We start from the raw sequence: 18,180 nt of genomic DNA on the forward strand, positions 1-18,180 counted from the left end.
TCCGATATTTGTAGGGTGTCAGCCATGAAATAAATGCCTCTTGGGGTTGTTCAAATTCGTTTTGTTTTTTCTGTTTGCGTGTGAGTAAACCAATGGGTATATATATATATATATATATATATATATATATATATATATATATTCATATACGACCACCTGTACGACGCATTCTTTTTTTTTTTTCATAAGGTTCCATTTTACTGCCGTTGATCTCGTGTGCATTGCTTTAATCTCTCTTTTCCTTTTCCCATCCTGGTGTTTCTTTGGCTTTTACTGTTCCCCAATTGGTGTTTTGAGTGTATTGACAAAAGATGATGAAGGCGTACAAGGAATTGGAAAATGTGTTTACGAAGCTCTACCGTTATGGTCACTTGCTCCACCTGGCGGATTGGGATTCCCAGACAATGATGCCTCCAAAGGGTGCGGATGCCCGAGGTTCCGCAATGGCCGAGCTCCAGGTGCATATGCATGAAATTATTACTTGTCCGAAATTGAAGCAGCTTATTGCTGAGGTAGAATCAGGCAGCAACGAGCTTGACCCGCTGCAACGCGCCAATCTCCGTGAGATGCGACGGGCGTGGGAAATGGAGAACCTTCTTCCCGAGAGTTTTGTGGAGCGAAAGACTGTTCTAACGACAAAGGCGCAGCAACTCTGGAAGACCTGCCGTGATGAGAATGATTTTGCCGGCTTCCTTCCAACATTTAAGCAGCTGGTGGATCTGTACCGTGAGGAGGGGAAACTGCGGGCAGGGAATTCTGACAAGCACCCATACGAGGCGTTGGTGGATCTCTATGAACCTGGTATGACGCTGCAGCGGTTGGATGAGATCTTCGGCAATGTCAAGTCATGGCTACCGGATCTTATTAAGGAGGTGCAGGCGAAGCAAAAGACACTGAACGCATCCATTGTGGAGCCCAAGGGACCCTTTCCGGTTGCACAGCAGGAGGCACTGGGCCGCTACTGCATGCGTGTCTGGAAGTTTGACTTTGACGGTGGTCGACTTGACGTCAGTGCTCATCCATTCTGCGGTAACTCCAAGGAGGATGTTCGTATCACCACAAACTACCGTGAAACTGACTTTGACAAGAGTCTCTTGGGTGTTATCCACGAAACAGGACATGCCAAGTATGAGCAGAACTGTGGGCCAAAGGGATTTGAAACACAGCCTGTTTGTATGGCCCGATCTCTTGGTGTTCATGAAGGACAATCCCTCTTTGCGGAGATGCAGGTTGCTCGCTCTGGTGCGTTTATGGAGTTTCTTGCCCCCAAGCTCCCAGAGTACTTTGGGAATCAGCCTGCCTTCACTCCTGAGAACATGAAAAGGGTTACGCAGCGTGTTGAGCCCGGTTATATTCGTATTGATGCCGATGAACTGTGCTACCCATTACATGTCATCCTCCGGTATGAGCTGGAACGTGATCTGATGGATGGTAAGCTTGAGGCAGAGGACGTGCCGAAGGCATGGAATGAGAAGATGAAGAGCTACCTTGCTCTGGAAACTCTTGGTAACGACAAGGAGGGTTGCTTGCAGGATGTGCACTGGGCTTCGGGTTTGTTTGGATACTTCCCCACATACACCCTCGGTGCAATGCTGGCCGCGCAGTTGATGAGCAGTGTGCGAAAGGAACTGGGTGACGATGTTGTTGATGACTGCATCCGGAAGGGTGAACTTGACAAGCTCCTGGAGAAGCAGAAGGAAAAGATCTGGCAGCATGGCAGCTCACTGACAACGGACGAGCTAATCAAGCAAGCCACAGGAGAGTCACTTAACCCTGAATATTATCGCAAACACCTTGAGCGCCGTTATCGGGACGACCGCGGATAAAAGTATAGTTTAACGATTCTTTAGTTAACAACTTACTGTGGTTATTGGTTTAATGAGTCTCTTTCTTCTATGAAAAACTTAATTTTAGCAAATACTTTTAATTTGAAGGAAATCGCTGTGTGATATAGGTATAGGAGAGGTTTGAATATTCGCGAATTTACTGATTATACTTTTGTTAGAATTAATTTCGCTGTATGTTTTTTTTCTGCTTGTGTTGGTGCTTTTAAATTTCTTTTAAAGTCATTTTTTTTTTATTTTCGTTTTTTTTTCTCAGTTTTTTCCCGATGTGATGGTTTCATTCTTCTTGGCCATTCTTGTATTCATTCTAGTGGTGGGAAGGAAGTTTGTTCATTTTAAGATGATAAAAAAAGAAAATAAGATAGTATGCCTTGATCAAAGCGTTTTTTTTGTTATTATTGCTGTAATGTTGTTTGATATGCTCACGGTGATTTTTACGGACGTCAAAACGTTGGAGCGCAAGAGAATGTCTGAAGACAAATAATACCAGGGGGTGGGAAGAGTAAAATGGAATGATTTAAACTTTCTCCAAATAAAGAGAGCAACGTTTCATGTGCGCGTTTCTCTTTCTGTGATTCTTTTTCTTGGTCTACCTTGATAGAAGGGAGGAAACCACATCACAAAATTAAGAAAAAGCAAAACAAAGTAGAAAAACCAAACAAAAATAAAATACAAGGTTAGTGTAGTTGAGTTTTTTATTTATTCTTTTATACTTTTTTTTTAATTTTTCGATATTGCGAGATGCCACCTGCGCAGCAGGCGGAGGAGGGACGCATCACGGTATGTGTGCGTTCTCGTCCTCTTAATGAGCGTGAAAAGCGTCTGAACTCACCGCTTTGCTTACTTTTTCGCGGTGGTACAACCGTCAGTATTTACAAAAAGGCTCTTCCGTCAAGTGGTGGAGTGGAGGGAGATGAGACCTCTGGTGGAAAGGCATTTACATTCGATCACGCCTACGACTGTGATGTGGGACAGTCCACCGTTTATGAGGATATGGGTGTGCCGGTGCTACAGGCGAGTATTAAGGGGTTTAATACATGTATCTTTGCCTATGGACAAACGGGTAGTGGGAAGAGTTATTCCATGATGGGACCATCGGGTGGACGAGATTTATTTGTTGATCCTGGTATTATCCCCCGTTTATCAAAAGGTCTCTTTGCAATGTTGGGGGAATTAGTGGAGGAGAATAAAAAGGAGCGAGAGGGGGCAGTTGTAGCTGGCACCCCAGAATATTCCCTTCCTCCAGAGTTAACCACAACTGTTGTAGTAAGCTATTTGGAGATCTATCAAGAGCGTGTAAATTGTCTTTTAAATTCAAAGTGTGAAAATCTACGAGTTCGTGAACATCCTGTGATGGGTGTATACGTGGAGGGTCTCACAGAAGTACAAGTAGATTCAGAAGAAAGTATTCTGCGTCTTATGAATGGTGGTAATCAGTCTCGTCATACTGCGGCCACAAAAATGAATGATCGTTCAAGTAGATCGCACGCTATATTTGCTATTTCACTTGTGCAAAGACGAAGTAGTAAAACAAAAGAGGGTAAAATAGCATGTACGGAATTACGAGCAAAAATTAATCTTGTTGATCTTGCAGGAAGTGAACGGGCAAAGTCAACGGGAGCTGAACGAGAGACACTTCGTGAAGGTGCTAATATTAATAAGTCACTCACAGTGTTAGGTCTCGTAATTAGTGCATTGGCAGATTTTTCTAAACAAAAATCAGATGTAGCAGCTGCTAAACATATACCTTATCGTGACTCAACTTTAACTTTTATATTAAAAGAGTCACTTGGTGGAAATAGTAAAACCTTTATGCTTTCTACACTCAGTCCAGCAGCAACAAATTTTGACGAAACACTAAGTACATTGCGATATGCAGACCGGGCTAAGTCTATTGTAACACGAGCTATTATTAATGAAACAGCTGGTGACAAGAGAATACGAGAATTAGAAGAAGAAGTTAAACTTTTACGAGAAAAAATGCAACATTATGAAGAATTAGTTGCACGTGGGGGGATTAAGAATAATAAAAATACTAGTAATGTCAAGCCATCATCAGATTCAACAAATTCTTCATCTCCTGAAGCTGAACCCAAAGTAGTAGTAGATGATGATGATGAATTAAATTATATTAATGCTGTTACTCCACGTCAACCTCGAGATGCCGCAATGTTAGAAGCCGAATTACATCGTGCAGAACAATTAATTCATCGATTAGCAGGTGGTGAGGAAGGTCGTACGGAATCTCCTGGTGTTCTTGAATTATACCGTGCTATGCCTACTATAAGGGTTAACCGCAATGATCCTTTTCTTCTTAATGTTGACGGAGCTGGAGATTGGGTAATGGAATATTTTGTCGTTGGTTTAACGTATTTAGGTACTGAAGCAGGTGAAAAAGATAATGATACACACTTTATTGTAGTAAATGGATCTCATACTTCTGGTATTGCCCCACAACATTGCTGTTTTTTACGTCAAGAAAATGGACAAGTACTAATTCGTCCATTAAATGATAATGCCACATATATTAATGATGATACGAAACCCTTGAAAAATGATACTCTTCTGATGAGTGGTACTATTATATGTATTGGTGATGAATATTTACAGTTTAAATTCACAGACCCTTCTGCACCACAATTAACAACACGACGACGAGGCACTCGTGGAGCTAATGATAGTGGTTCAATGTCTGCTTCTTTAACCAATAACAAAAATGTACCCGTACGAACACCAGGAATTGAAATTCCTAAAGGAGTCTCACCTATTGGTATTTGTAGTAGTCGGGCTTCTACTACAGGCACTCCGGCTATTCCAGCACTTCGATTGAAGGAAGTATTACAACGATTTTCCCCGAGTAGTGCAATGCCAACAACAGTACACCGCGATCCAGTAACTCCAAGTGGAAAGTCGTTAGCATCGAGTTCACGAGGATCTCGTCCTGTGGGTCTTACACCGAAAACGGCACAAACAACAGGTAAAATAATGTTTGCACCAACAGAGGAAATGGAAGTTGTATATCGGCATACTTTCCTACTTTTGGGAGCGAGCGGTTGTGGAAAAAGTGCTTTTCGAGAAAATATACAAAAACCTGATAAATGGTACTCTGCTTTCGCAAATGATAAGTTACATGTGCAGCCAACCTTTGGTGTGGAGTCGTCATTGGTTGAAACCCCTGCTGGGTATCATCCTGTACAAATGAATTTAATGGAATTTAGTGGAAATGGTTGTTTTTCTCTTCTTGAGGGTATTTTACCCACTCGACGTGTGACCTATGTGCTTTGTTTTTCCTTAAGGGAATCTCCTTCTTTAGAGACATTACAACCACTTTTGGAGTTTATTCTTTGTAAAACTACTACTCGAGATGCAACTGTGGTTCTCATTGGTACTCATCTTGATGAATGCTTTGTTGATCAAAGCCAGTTGGGGAAGTTTTTTGCTGATATTGAAATGGAAGTTAATAATTACTTTCGACTTCTTCAAAATGTTGCAGAGATGCGACCTTCTATTGTAGGACACTTTGCTGTAGATAATATCACTCGTACAGTTTTCTCTCCATCATTTTTAAAAATGAAAAAATTTCCTGAATTACTTACTTGGTTTGGAGAACAAGCCATTCAACGATGTCGCAATGATTTAGACTTTCCAAATGCCCAAGTTCCAGTACGGGCTTTGGCATTAAGTAAAAAAGTACATGAACTCTTTCAAGAGGGTAAATGGTGTATCTCTTCATCTGGATATAAAGTTCTTGCCAAAGCTGTAGATGCTCGTTATGGCTTAAGTTTAGATGAATTACACCGACATACACAATTATTAGTTAGTTGGGGCGTTTTACACCACCATTACCGTCATCTTACTATGAAACGACACGTTATATTAGATGTTCCATGGGTATCTCGTGTGGTTGGAGTACTTGCCTGTTGTACACCAGCACGTGCGAGTGAAATACCAAACGACTCTGCATGGCGTCCATCACCTTTTTTAACGTGTCGAAAGATGGTGGAACACATGTCTGCTGTTCTTCCTTTTAATGCAGATGAGGTACTTGATTCTGATGTATGTCATGTCCTTAATAGAGGTGTACTAACAATGAAAACAGCTAGACTTCTATTTCGAAATGTTTTGGCTGAAAAACATTTTGGACTTAGTCATATGGATGGATTATTAGAGTTATTACGTAGTTATGACTTTATTATTATGGGAAGTCGACTCAAGTTATCTTACTTTTTTGATGGTTTACAACGATATACAAGAGATGCGAATGGAAAAATTGTGTCAATGGATAATGGAAAGAGTGATATAAATATTTATGAAAGTGATAGTGACAAGGATGATGATGGTTATAATAGTGATGATGATGATGAGGATGAAGTTAATACTAAAGGAAGCAATCGAGAAAAAGGAGTTGAAGGGAAAAAAGAAACTACTGGAAAGGCAATTAAAAAACCACAGGAAATGTTTGTATTAATACCTGCTTGTTTTACCAGTCAACCACCTTCAGCTTTTTGTGTACATGTACCTTCTTTTTTGTTTGGACCATTTTACCGTTTTACACTTAATATGGTACCACATAACTTTTTTTCACGTGTTGTCTGTCGTGTATCGCAGTATGCAGAGAAACTGTATTTGGGTCCTGTAAATGCCCGCCGTGTGGATGTGGAGGATCTTTTAGGTGGTGATGAACTCAGTAGTAGTAATAACAGTCGTACAGGTGCTGCTAGTGCTATTGGGAGTGGTAATAGTGGGAGTAGTGGTAAGAGTTCACATGGAAAAGCACATGTGATGGCAACTGTGGTAGATAAGAGTCAGTTCTGGGAGACAACGGCGTGGGTGATTGGATCAAGCACCAGTCGTGCATTACTTCGCATGGTGCAACACTCACTCTTTGTAACATTCCACGACTTTGACGATGATGAGGAGTTTTACGATGGTCTTCGTTATATAGTGCGTAATATTGTGTATGAGAGTCCTGGGGTGATGTGTGATGAGAGTATTCTCTGTGCGCGTGGGTTTATGGAGGAGGAGGAAAAGGCCGGTGAGGAACACGGGGACAAAGTCTATTGGCGCGGTGTGGATGGGAATATCAATTCACTTGAAAAGATTCGACAACGTGAGCAGTTTGCCCTCATGACAGCACGTGGGAATGCCACTTCTCGAAGAATGTATGCTTCTATTAATAATAATAATAATAATAATAATAATAATAATAATAATAATAATAATAATAATCAGCATGATAATGCCAATAATACTGGGACTACCACAAATGACCGTAATAGCGGCGATTACAATAGTAAGAGTGAGGAGGAGGAAGAAGAAGATCCGGATATGGTGATTCCATTTGTGCGAAATCGCACGGACTGTATTGACGAGGAGGCCTCACTTCAGCGTATCTGCGCAGATTCTCTCTTAACAGACGGTGTACTGCAGGAAGTAAAGAGTGCTTTGCATGCGATGAACATTGCACAGCGGCGGGGTAGTGCTGTGGAGCAGTGCCGCGCGACAGATAGACTCGTTGATGCACTCGCCCAGGCATGAAGAAGGTAAGATAAAGGATAAGTGTTTCATTGTGGATTGTATTATCTTTGTTATCCATTCTCCAGTAGCAATTATAAAGGAATATATATGTGGAATGATCTCTCTTTTGTTTTTGTTTTTCTGAGCGTTTCTATTTTGGCTGCTTACAGTATGAATAAGAGAAGACATTCGATATTAAAGATTCTGCCAATGAAACATAAACCGCAAGAAAAGGAGGAAAAAAAAAGCAATCCAATGGAGGATTTGGGTATATTCTGGATTATCTTGTTAAATGTTGCTATTGTGAGAAACTCCTCGATTATAACAAATATATATATATTTCATCGTTTTTTTTTTTTAACATCATTCAGTTTGTTGTTTGGTTTTCCCTTTTTTCTTCTTTTCTCTCTGTCTTTCTCTTTCTCTCTCTCATCGAAGTTTATTGAATATAATACTTAACGTAAAATATTAATAATTCTTCTTGCTGATTGCGGACATCCCCATATTGTAAAAAGTGGGTGTGAAAGGATGGAAAGAGTAAACAAAGGCAACAAAAGGTTCATCTGAAATGAGTGGTGGAACAAGGAATAAAATGAAATAGAGTAAATTTAAGAAAATGAGCTCAACAGTTATTTTATTTTCATCTATTTATTTATTTTGCTTTAGTAATCATCTCTTCTTTTTTTTTCCGTTTTCTTTTTTGATTTTGTATAGTACTGACATCAGTTTTTATTTTTTTACAAAGGAAGATTCAAGGACCTACTAGGCCCTAAGTATTTCTGGAGTTATTTGTAATATATATATATACGTATTATCATGCCATCTTCATATAAGAGACAGCGTAGTAACTCAGAGTATGAGGAAAGTAATGTTTCAGCATTTGTGGATAGTTGTATTAACTTTAAGAGTAATGTGACATTTCATACTACCTATGAGGGAAAACAATTAGCCAATGAGGCCCCAAAGGAGGCCCCACATATTTATCGTATTGTAGTTCTTTTAGGTAATCAAGAACAACTACATGATAAGGAGAAACTACTTCATTTTTTCCCATATTATAACCAAAATGTGGAACTTGCTATTAAAAAAGCTCTTCTTGGGAAAAACTATGTGGCTGAGATATTACCATACGCCCATATTCTTATTGGTGCTATCGCATCTAGGGCATCGCGTCATAATGCCCCATTACGACCAGATATGATTACTCGCATCGTAAAGAATGCACTTCAATATGCAAGTACAGAGGAATATAGTAATGATATTACATCTGTTATAGAAATATACTGTTGTGAGTCAGAGAATGAACTCTGTATTGCAACAGCTATTGCACGCGCGGCAAATCGCAGTTTCTCTGCAAGGAGTGGTCGTTCTAAAAACGGTTATTGGGATCATGGGCATATGGTGCGTGTTATATTTGCACCCAATACAACCCATTATGCATTAGAAGCGGCTGAAAAGAAATTTGCATGCAATAACCGCGAAGCACTAGACACAGCCGTGTTAATGGTACAACTATGCCAACGTCTGGTGGATGCACCTACCAATTTACTCGACACAATCACTTTAACAGAGATTAGTGCTGGGCATGTCGATCTTTTAAAGTCTATGGGTATTAATAATGTGTCTATCGATATTCTCTCTGGTGAGGCACTGCGGGAACAGGGCTATGGTGGTCTCTACGGTGTGGGAAAGGCAGCGGAGTATCCCCCGCACCTCGTCACTCTCACATACACACCGGCAATCAACACAAACGAACGAATGGAGAAACTCGCACTTGTGGGAAAAGGAATTGTATACGACACAGGCGGTCTCTGTCTGAAGAGTGCGGCTGGAATGTCTGGAATGAAACACGATATGGGCGGGGCGGCGGCTGTTCTCTGCGGATTTCTCGCTTTATCGCGTTTATTCGCATCATCGCCGATGTGTCTGACGGCGGTGTTGTGTTTGGCCGATAACGCCGTTGGGCCGCAGTCGCAGCGTCGTGATGATATTGTGCGATTGCGGTCTGGCATTACAGTTGAAGTGAACAACACCGACGCGGAGGGACGTCTGGTGCTAGCCGACGGTGTTTATCACGCCACAGCCCCATCTCTCACTCATAATACTAATGGTAATAGTAATAACAGCTATTCACATCGTCCACCGGATGTGTTAATTGATATTGCCACACTCACTGGGGCGCAGCGCACCGCGACGGGTGTACAACACGCCGCTGTTTACACAAACAGTGCGGCGATGGAAACACAGTTATTAAATGCGGGCCGCTCTTGCGGTGATCTCTGTTTTCCCGTACTATATTGCCCGGAGTTTCACTCCATGGAGTTTGGCAGTACTGTGGCGGATTGTCGTAACGGTCCGGCGTCTGGTGGGAATGCCGCGGTAAGTTGTGCGGCGTATTTTATTGGGCAGAACTTTCACAGTTCTTTTAATGGTGTGTGGGCGCATATTGATATTGCAGGGCCTGTGGCACAGGAGAGTGCGACGGGGTTTGGTGTGGCGCTGCTTCTGCAGACATTTGCCGCTTCTGTTTACACCCCAAAGTAGTGGAGAATAGTTCCTGTAGGCAATTAAGGTATGAATATATATATATATATATATATATATATATGGTATGTTATGGTGGTTTCCCTATTATCACCATTACTAATACTACTACTTCTACTAGTATTAATTCCTATTTCCTTTTGTTGGCTTTTATTTCTGACTGTCGTATACGGTGTGGAGCATGGGATACGTTAGGGGGAGATTTTCTATTTGTTTTTGAAAGATATTAAAGAAATGACGAAAAAAAAATAAGGAAAAATTGTCAAAAAATATGTAATAGAGCCGCTAAAAAGAAAAATGGGGTTGTTATTCAAGTAGAGAATGTATGTAATGTAAATATTTCTAAAAGAAGTGATTAAGATTGATTCCTAGCTTCGTTATTCAGTCTATTTAAAAAAAAAAAATGGGACGGAAAAAAAAGAGAGATAAAGAGAATTGGAAGTAAAACACAAAAAAAAAGCACCCAGTGTCAGCAATATATACGATGGGGTTTTTATTTTGCACTTTCTATCGATTTATTTAAGAGGATGGATGTATTAAGAATGACATGATACTTTTATTTTGTGATGGATAATAAATAAATAAATATATATGTGTACAAACGCTTAGTTTAAATGTGATGAATGACGGAGTTTTCATATATTTATTATTATTTTCTATTGATAGTATTTAATAACCATCGTGTTGTTTTTCTTTCCGCTGTAAATTTCTTTGTAGATTATTTGATGCTTTTGAACTATTTTCTACTATTGGTTTACATAGAGGAACCCATCTACTGTATTTCTTCCATTTATTGGATCAAACGAACGGTTGTGTTATGGTACTTTAATGCCCATCACTCTTTGAGGATATCAAAAAGAAGAAAAAAACAATGAATATATATATATATATATATATATATATATATATAAGAGTCACCTTAAATAATTTTTTTTCCTTTTTCTTCTTTCTCTCTCTTTATCTATATCTCAATTTCATTTATATATATATATACAGTTGTCATTCTCTGTTGTATTTAGACCATGGCTATCCCTGGTTGGCTACGCCGGTTTGAGGTGTATGCCATCTGCATGGTGTGGCCCTTCGCCACGGTTGTTGCACTTGTTGGGACGTACAAAATATTTATTTGGAGTTACGGCGGCCGCGACTGTTTTCGCTATGTGGCCATTCAAGAGCCGTTTAAGGAACAGTGGTATCAGGCGAATCCAAAGTCGGCATTAGGCATTGATACCCCGCTAGCCCACGTCCCAAAGTATCTCTCCACACCCGGTCACGCCACGAGTGTTAATAATAATAATAATAATAATAATAATAATAATAATAGCGGAAAGGAATGGGATGAGGTGGAACACCTGCATCACCGCAATTATTAGTTAGGTTGTGTGTTTTTTTTTGTTGGGGAAGAAGCAGAAGAAGAAGAAAAATAATGAAATGAATGAAATTGCGATTCTTTTTGTGAGTGAGTGAGTTTGTGTGTCTGTACACAGGTGAGGCTATGCATAAATGGATAGGCGTCTATGAGAGAGGTTGTTCCTCGGTTATACAATGCCCCTATATCACTTGCATAAACACATACATATAAACAAACAGTATTTCTCTCTAAGTGTCTCTCTGCGTCTATGATTCTATTTCAAATATTATTTTTTAGTTAAACTAAGTATTCCGTTTCTTCTTTTTTTTGGTGTGGTTGAAATTTATCGTTGTTTTTTCTTTCTTTATTCTTATTATTGGATCTAGGAAGTGATTGTAGAGTGTAATTTAATTGTTTTATAGCAATTTAAAGTCATTTTGTAAGAAAAACGTGAATATATATATTAAAACGAAAGACAAAAAAAAAAGGGGTGGGTGGGAAATAAATATTAACAAAAATAGCGTAAAAAAGAAAAGGGAGAAAATAAAAAGGCAAGGATAAAAATAAGAATACCAAAAAGTAAATTTTGTTTGATTTCTATCTATATTTCTATCACTCTCCTAAAATTTACAAAAGGTGTTAACTTTAAAATAGACAGAGGCACTTCTCTTCATTACAAAAACAACAACAAAAAGAAGAATAGAAAGATTCGTTAGTATTCATTGATATAACTTTTTTCTCAGAACGTTTTTATTGTTATTTTTGCTTTTATCTTGTTTTTTGTTATTATTATTTTTTTTTTACTTGTTGAACAATGGATCGGCACATATTTGTATTTCCTTCTTCCTACGCCGCAGTGATATATGCCCTCACTGTAGGTACGGGTCTATTATTTGCCCTCTTTGTGGGATTATGGATGCACCACACGGAACTTCTCTCCACACACTGTGGAACACCGGAGTATTGGCCAAGTATTAGTACACTCAGCGGTGATTTTCAGCCAGAACGACAAATATGGCGAGTGGCTTTTGTGTTATGTGCACCATTTAGACTTGGGGCAACCATATCACTTTTCTCTGTATTCTGGCAACGGGCTTGTGGTTATAATAACAGCAGCAATGGTGGAACGTTAAGTGCATTGATGAATATGATGCATTCACCGATTGCGTTATTTAAGTCTACTGCTTTTTTAACACTTATGATGTTTGGTTGGGATCTTGGTCGACTTATTGGCGGATTAACGTGGACTATGATATCCTCTGCAGAGAATTTAGATCGTCATAATCTGGGATTTGGTTTCTATGTATTTTTGGGGTTTATTTTGCAGGTTGTGGTTAATATTATTGTACGACGAAACACCTATAATATGAATATCTATGCTAACCAAGAAGAGGCACACAAATCACAGCGTCTGAAACTTATTTGTCTTATTGGGCAAACCACATCTGCCATTTTTCTCGTGATTTTCTTTATTCGTCATAGGATAACATGTGCGGCGGGGGCATACAGTTTATCAACAATGTGTGAATGGTGTTTTGCAGCATTTAATATTTTGTTTGATACTAGTGCTTGGTATGAATTAAAGAAAGATGCATGGGTCTTTGGTGCCTCCCCACAGGAGTACCGTCAATGGATTTTTACATACACTTCTGAGAGTAAAGACTATCAACGCGGAATAAAGGAATATCATAATAATATGATCACAGAGGAAGATGCAGGAAATTGCAGTGAAAGAGGTAATAATAGTGATAATACTATAAGTGTTTACAGTTTGGGAATTTTATCTGCAGATTACGTGGATAGAAAAAATGTGGTGGTACATGAATTTAATATATATTGTGCCCCATCCAATGCTTCCATGTGGTTAGTGGATATTTACTGGTCATTTCTCTTTTGGGAAATGATTATGCATATCATAGAACACATGTACTTTATGCCACTTGTAGCCATGTCTGTTTCATGGGAAGTAGTGAGTATACTTGCATTCTGTTCGCCTGTATTACTTCAATTTAAGCTATTTCGTCGTTGGGCTTTGGGATATATTCCATGTATGCAAAGTCCTAAAAAGAGTGAGGGAATAATGCAATCCACTCAGCAACGTATTCCAATGTATATTCTCTTCTATTTTCTTGTTTCTCTTTCGCATTTTCATATGTTTGTGCGACATGCGGAACGATTAAAACTTCTGGCAGTTGCGGTAGGGCCATTTTTCCTCTCTTTAGCCACATTTTGTCGTTATTTATACCCATGCACATTTACAAACGACACTGAAGATGAGAGTCGACGACTGTTGTATTGTTTTCCATTAGGGCTTGTATGTACCATGTTAGTACGCGTGTTATTTATCACACAAGATCCTGTATTTACACATCCCTTATATAGTGCGTTGTTTGGTATTATTCTCGGTATTGTTTCCACAGCATTTGTGTACAGACAAGTCATGTTTGGAGGGACAACAACTTCTACTGCTAATAATAGTATGAATAGTACTAATATTAATGGTGTTACTAACAATAATAATAATAATAATAATAATAATAGTAATAATAATAATGATATGACTCCAGAAGAATCCATAAAAACAGATAACTCTCGACATGTACACTTTTCTCGTCCGTATACTTCTAATACTATTACATCATTGGTCATGGCATACCCGCCATCCTCACCAATTTTATTGGGATTACTCTTTGGATTTCTCACAGCCGCTTCACTAACATTCTACACCTGCGCTAATTACATCCCAAGACTTCTCGCTATTGATCCTTACCCAGCCAATCTATTCGTTATTATTTCTTTTGTATTGGGTATTTACTACTCACATGATATTGTACCGCTTTTAAGACAAGGAAAAGATGGAAATAAACGGCATGGTGGTTTTAGTATATCTTGGCTGCGTCTCGGTATTGGACTTTTGGGTGGATGTCTTACAATGCTATTAGCCACAAGACAAACGAATCGCTCTTATGAAATTCCACATGAACATTATACAAATACTACAGAGAGTGTAAAGGGAAATGTTGATATTAGCCATTGGGCAGTAGAAGAAGACTTTTCTGGTAATAAATATATTGCCTTTGCTGGTGGACTTGTTATGACATTATGTATTGGTGCCTTATATCCAATTATAATGGAACTTATTTTTATACAACAACGTGTACGTCGTCTCTCTGATATCTCTATTGCAGAATCATCTGATGCTGCAAAATCATTACATGATGTTGATTTTACACGAGTGACTTTATTTGAATTTACGTGGTCCCTAACCACCTTTTGTGTGGTATTTCTCTATGCTTTATGTATTTCCTATCCATTTGTTCCTATGGCATGGATTATACGTGAACGTTCGGTGCTTATACACTTTTCTAATATCCTTGGTATCTTTATATGTACCTGGTATTTGGCCCATAAAGCGAGAAGTAGTATAGTACAGAAAGGACTCAAATCTACACACGCCAAAAAACAAAGACGTTTGCCATTATTTATGATGATCTTAATTGGAATTGTATTCTTTTTTGTTATTATCTGTCGTGAGGCACTACAACCACCAGATCGTAGTATTCCAGAAGGGAAAACAACTGCCCAACGTCTTCCAGCTGAAGTTATTTCTGTACATGAGGCATTAGTGAAATTATATACAATGCGAAATGCTGGTACAGATCCACTTTTGGCAGAATATGAACGAACTTTTATTGAAGAAAACTATATGGAAAAACGATCTTTACTTGAAGATCTAGTGAAGGGAAAAAATGATACAAAAAATAAGTTATTTAAAAAGTCACTAAAGGATTTTAATATTTCTCTTGATCATCTTACATTGGATCAACGTTCTGAAGTATGGGAGGCGGCATCTGGCATGACTTTTTTTTCTGGTATGATATGGACTGTACATTTTGCATTAGATAATGCCAATACAGATTCACTCACGCGAATGGCAGAAGAAGCTTTAAAAACAGAAGCTGGAGTTGTGGGTCTTTTGGAAAGTGATTCTATGCATGTAACGAATGGTAATAGAGATATGGTTGAATTTATGTCCTATTCTCTCGGTTATCGTTATACCAGTTATGGTCCCACGGCATTAGATAATACCTATGGATGTGCTATGATATCAAAATACCCAATCCTGCGCGTACGACGTTATATAATGCCTTCACCTTTAGGTGAACTAGCATGTCTTATTCACGCTGAATTAGATGTATTTGGTATTACTATTCAAACCTATGTGGGTCACTTTGGTAATACCGAACACTGGGCAGATGGACTTTTACAATCCCAATTCCTTGGTCGTATGGTGACATCTCATCCAGGTCCATCTATGTTTCTTGGGTATGTGGTTTCATATCCCGGTAATAAAGAACGTTATCACTATTACGTCTCGCGAACCCAACCAGCTTTCTTTCGTGATACCGCACTGGAAATGTATAGAGATCACCCGTGGTATCGAATGCAGGAGCGGGGTGGATATGATGAACCAGAACCAGAGAAAACCACAGTGGCGCCAGACACACCAATTGATTTTAATGTAGATTGGAAACTGGAACATGTGGGACATTTGGAAGAGGGCATGCAAACAGATGTGTCTTTTCGCCGAACTCCAGAAGGGCAACCATTACGTTATTTTAAGTATAATGATACAGGGCGAATTACCAATTTTCATCCTCGCTTTGAATTCATTGATCGTTATTGTCAGTATATACTGTACAAAACAGGCAGGGAAGCGGATGAGTGGTCAAAAGACTATTCGCGACTTGAGAAGATGGAGTTGTATTTGTATGACTGGCGCCGTGTACTCACGGATTCTGTGACGAGTCTCTCCGATACGGAACTGCAAGTTGTGCAATTGGGATTTAAACTCCGATCTACAGATTAGATAAAAGAGTTGAAGAGAAGGAAAGGGGAAAAAGGGGGAAAAAAGGGGAAAAAACAACCTTATGTATCTATATATATATATACATATATATATTCTTTTTTTTGTTTGGATTTATAGGAACTTGTGGAAAAAAAAAATTACAACTACATTATGGTAGAATAGATGGAAAATGTAGTGGTGATGGGGGTGAAGGTGTGTTTTTATTTATTTATTTTTGGTAAGGCATCTGCTTTTTTTTCATCTTTACTTATTTCCTTTTATCATTATTATTGTTTGGTCTCTTTTCTAACCAGAGATACCTCGTTCTAGTGAGAATGTTTTTTTTCCTCTATTTACCCTTTAACTAAATCCCCATTGACTTTCAAGTGGGGTTTTCCTTCGATTGTGACTTCTTAGAGACTCTCTCACTTTTCGAGTCTACCGATAGGTTCGGTTCATATTTGTTTTCGTCTTGGTTTGGTCGATGTATTCATCTACTTTATTTATTTTTTAGTTTATTGTTTTATGCGTTTTTGATCAGGTAAGATATGAGGCAGGAAGTATGAGGTATATTGAATGTAATCGTGATTTACTCTCTTTCTCTCTCTATTGTCTTTTCCCTTTTTTTTGAAATCGGGCTCTCTATGTCACAACCGTGAGCGCATATTAATATATATATATATATATATATATATATATATATATATATATATATATATTGAAAGGTATTTTGAATGTCCAGCATGAAACAGTATCTAATATCCGTTATGGAAAGTGTTTTCTCAGGAAGTACGGTATACACCAACAACCATCATCACAATAATAGTAATATTAGTAATAATAAGAGTATACAGCAACCTTCCTTGGTTATTACCTCGACGGATCTCTGTGTTCATGGTACGTGGATTGCCGAAAAGAGTACCTGCGAGTGTTATCCAAATTGGTTTACCGGTGTTGATCACAATGCCCTCAGTCCTGTTTATGTGTGGTGTAATTCCTCATCGCCTGTTAATCCCACAACACAGCCTCGTCCGGGGATTTTGAATATATCTTCCAGTGGATTTATTACGATTGGTATTATGGTCCTTATCGGTGTTGGAGTCTTGGCGGCTGTGATTCTTTGTTGCTGCTGTTGTCGTTGTCGTCGTCATCGTAATAATAATAATAATAATAGTGGTGGTTCACGTTCTAATGAAATGCAAAGAAATCCGGAAATATCATATCGAAATAGTAATATTCAACACTATGGAGGTTATACACTTAACGGAACCAATGGAGCGATACCCGTCGCTGTACAGCCACAAGCACAAATGTATCATTTCAGTAATATTCCCATCTATCCAAATAATAATAATAATAATAATAATAATAATAATAATAATAATATACTTCCATCTATTCCAGCAATGCCGTTTCATGTACTTCCTAATACTCATGCGCTATTGGTAAGAAATGAACCTCTCACTGCTAATACTACTACTACTACTATGGGAGAATCCCAGCAAACATATCCACATCCAACCGGTATTAATCCACAGCTCATGACACCGTTGAGATATGGAGTGCCAGTAGATAATAATGGTGTTACTAACAATAATAATAATAATAATAATAATAATAATAATAATAATAATAATAATAATAATAATAATAATAATAATAATAATAATAATAATGATAATAATAATGATAATAATGATACGGTTACTGTTGGTTTTGATGGGGTTGCGCTGAGTGGGTCTCCATTCGATCATAACGTTTTTTCACCCACAACTAATCAGCAGAAATCTAATACAAGAGCACCGAAGACACGCGTCACTACAATGAATAAACAAGAAGATGGCCGAGAAAATGGTTAACTACCGCTGCGGTTAGAGTATAAAGAACTCTTTTTTTCCTTTGTTGTTATTTTTATTTGTTTTTATGGGTATGTCTCTGATTTTTTTTTTACATTTGCTCTTTTATTTTTTTCTATTTAAGGGATTATTAGTTTATTATTATTGTTTTGGTTTGTTTGATGTTTATTTGTGTATACATGAGAAGTACACAATTATCGGGTTAGTTGCAGTAGTATC

The 18,180-nt window shown here is 38.4% G+C and overlaps 6 protein-coding genes across 6 annotated transcripts; all 6 read left to right on the plus strand.

Moving 5' to 3' along the window:
* Nucleotides 1–311: 311 nt before the first annotated feature.
* On the plus strand, nucleotides 312–1,826 carry LSM04_000402 (Peptidase M32; the record flags this gene model as incomplete). Its single annotated transcript, XM_067331817.1, has 1 exon — nucleotides 312–1,826. One exon carries the CDS (start codon nucleotides 312–314, stop codon nucleotides 1,824–1,826), a length of 1,515 nt encoding a protein of 504 aa, XP_067190136.1.
* A 759-nt stretch (nucleotides 1,827–2,585) lies between these two features.
* LSM04_005319 (Forkhead-associated (FHA) domain) lies at nucleotides 2,586–7,382 on the plus strand (the record flags this gene model as incomplete). Its single annotated transcript, XM_067331818.1, has 1 exon — nucleotides 2,586–7,382. The coding sequence occupies one exon, from the start codon at nucleotides 2,586–2,588 to the stop codon at nucleotides 7,380–7,382; it is 4,797 nt and encodes a 1,598-aa protein (XP_067190207.1).
* Nucleotides 7,383–8,177: 795 nt separating this feature from the next.
* Nucleotides 8,178–9,905, plus strand: LSM04_001423 (Peptidase M17; the record flags this gene model as incomplete). Its single annotated transcript, XM_067331819.1, has 1 exon — nucleotides 8,178–9,905. One exon carries the CDS (start codon nucleotides 8,178–8,180, stop codon nucleotides 9,903–9,905), a length of 1,728 nt encoding a protein of 575 aa, XP_067190156.1.
* Nucleotides 9,906–10,927: 1,022 nt separating this feature from the next.
* LSM04_002317 (uncharacterized protein) lies at nucleotides 10,928–11,278 on the plus strand (the record flags this gene model as incomplete). The annotated part of the gene is made up of 1 exon (XM_067331820.1): nucleotides 10,928–11,278. The coding sequence occupies one exon, from the start codon at nucleotides 10,928–10,930 to the stop codon at nucleotides 11,276–11,278; it is 351 nt and encodes a 116-aa protein (XP_067190172.1).
* A 792-nt stretch (nucleotides 11,279–12,070) lies between these two features.
* LSM04_008928 (Frag1/DRAM/Sfk1) lies at nucleotides 12,071–16,126 on the plus strand (the record flags this gene model as incomplete). Its single annotated transcript, XM_067331821.1, has 1 exon — nucleotides 12,071–16,126. The coding sequence occupies one exon, from the start codon at nucleotides 12,071–12,073 to the stop codon at nucleotides 16,124–16,126; it is 4,056 nt and encodes a 1,351-aa protein (XP_067190255.1).
* A 713-nt stretch (nucleotides 16,127–16,839) lies between these two features.
* Nucleotides 16,840–17,964, plus strand: LSM04_007435 (uncharacterized protein; the record flags this gene model as incomplete). The annotated part of the gene is made up of 1 exon (XM_067331822.1): nucleotides 16,840–17,964. The coding sequence occupies one exon, from the start codon at nucleotides 16,840–16,842 to the stop codon at nucleotides 17,962–17,964; it is 1,125 nt and encodes a 374-aa protein (XP_067190228.1).
* Between the last annotated feature and the right edge of the window lie 216 nt (nucleotides 17,965–18,180).

This window comes from Trypanosoma melophagium, assembly GCF_022059095.1.
Source record: "Trypanosoma melophagium isolate St. Kilda chromosome Unknown ctg29segment0, whole genome shotgun sequence".
In the NCBI taxonomy this organism is placed as follows: domain Eukaryota; phylum Euglenozoa; class Kinetoplastea; order Trypanosomatida; family Trypanosomatidae; genus Trypanosoma; species Trypanosoma melophagium.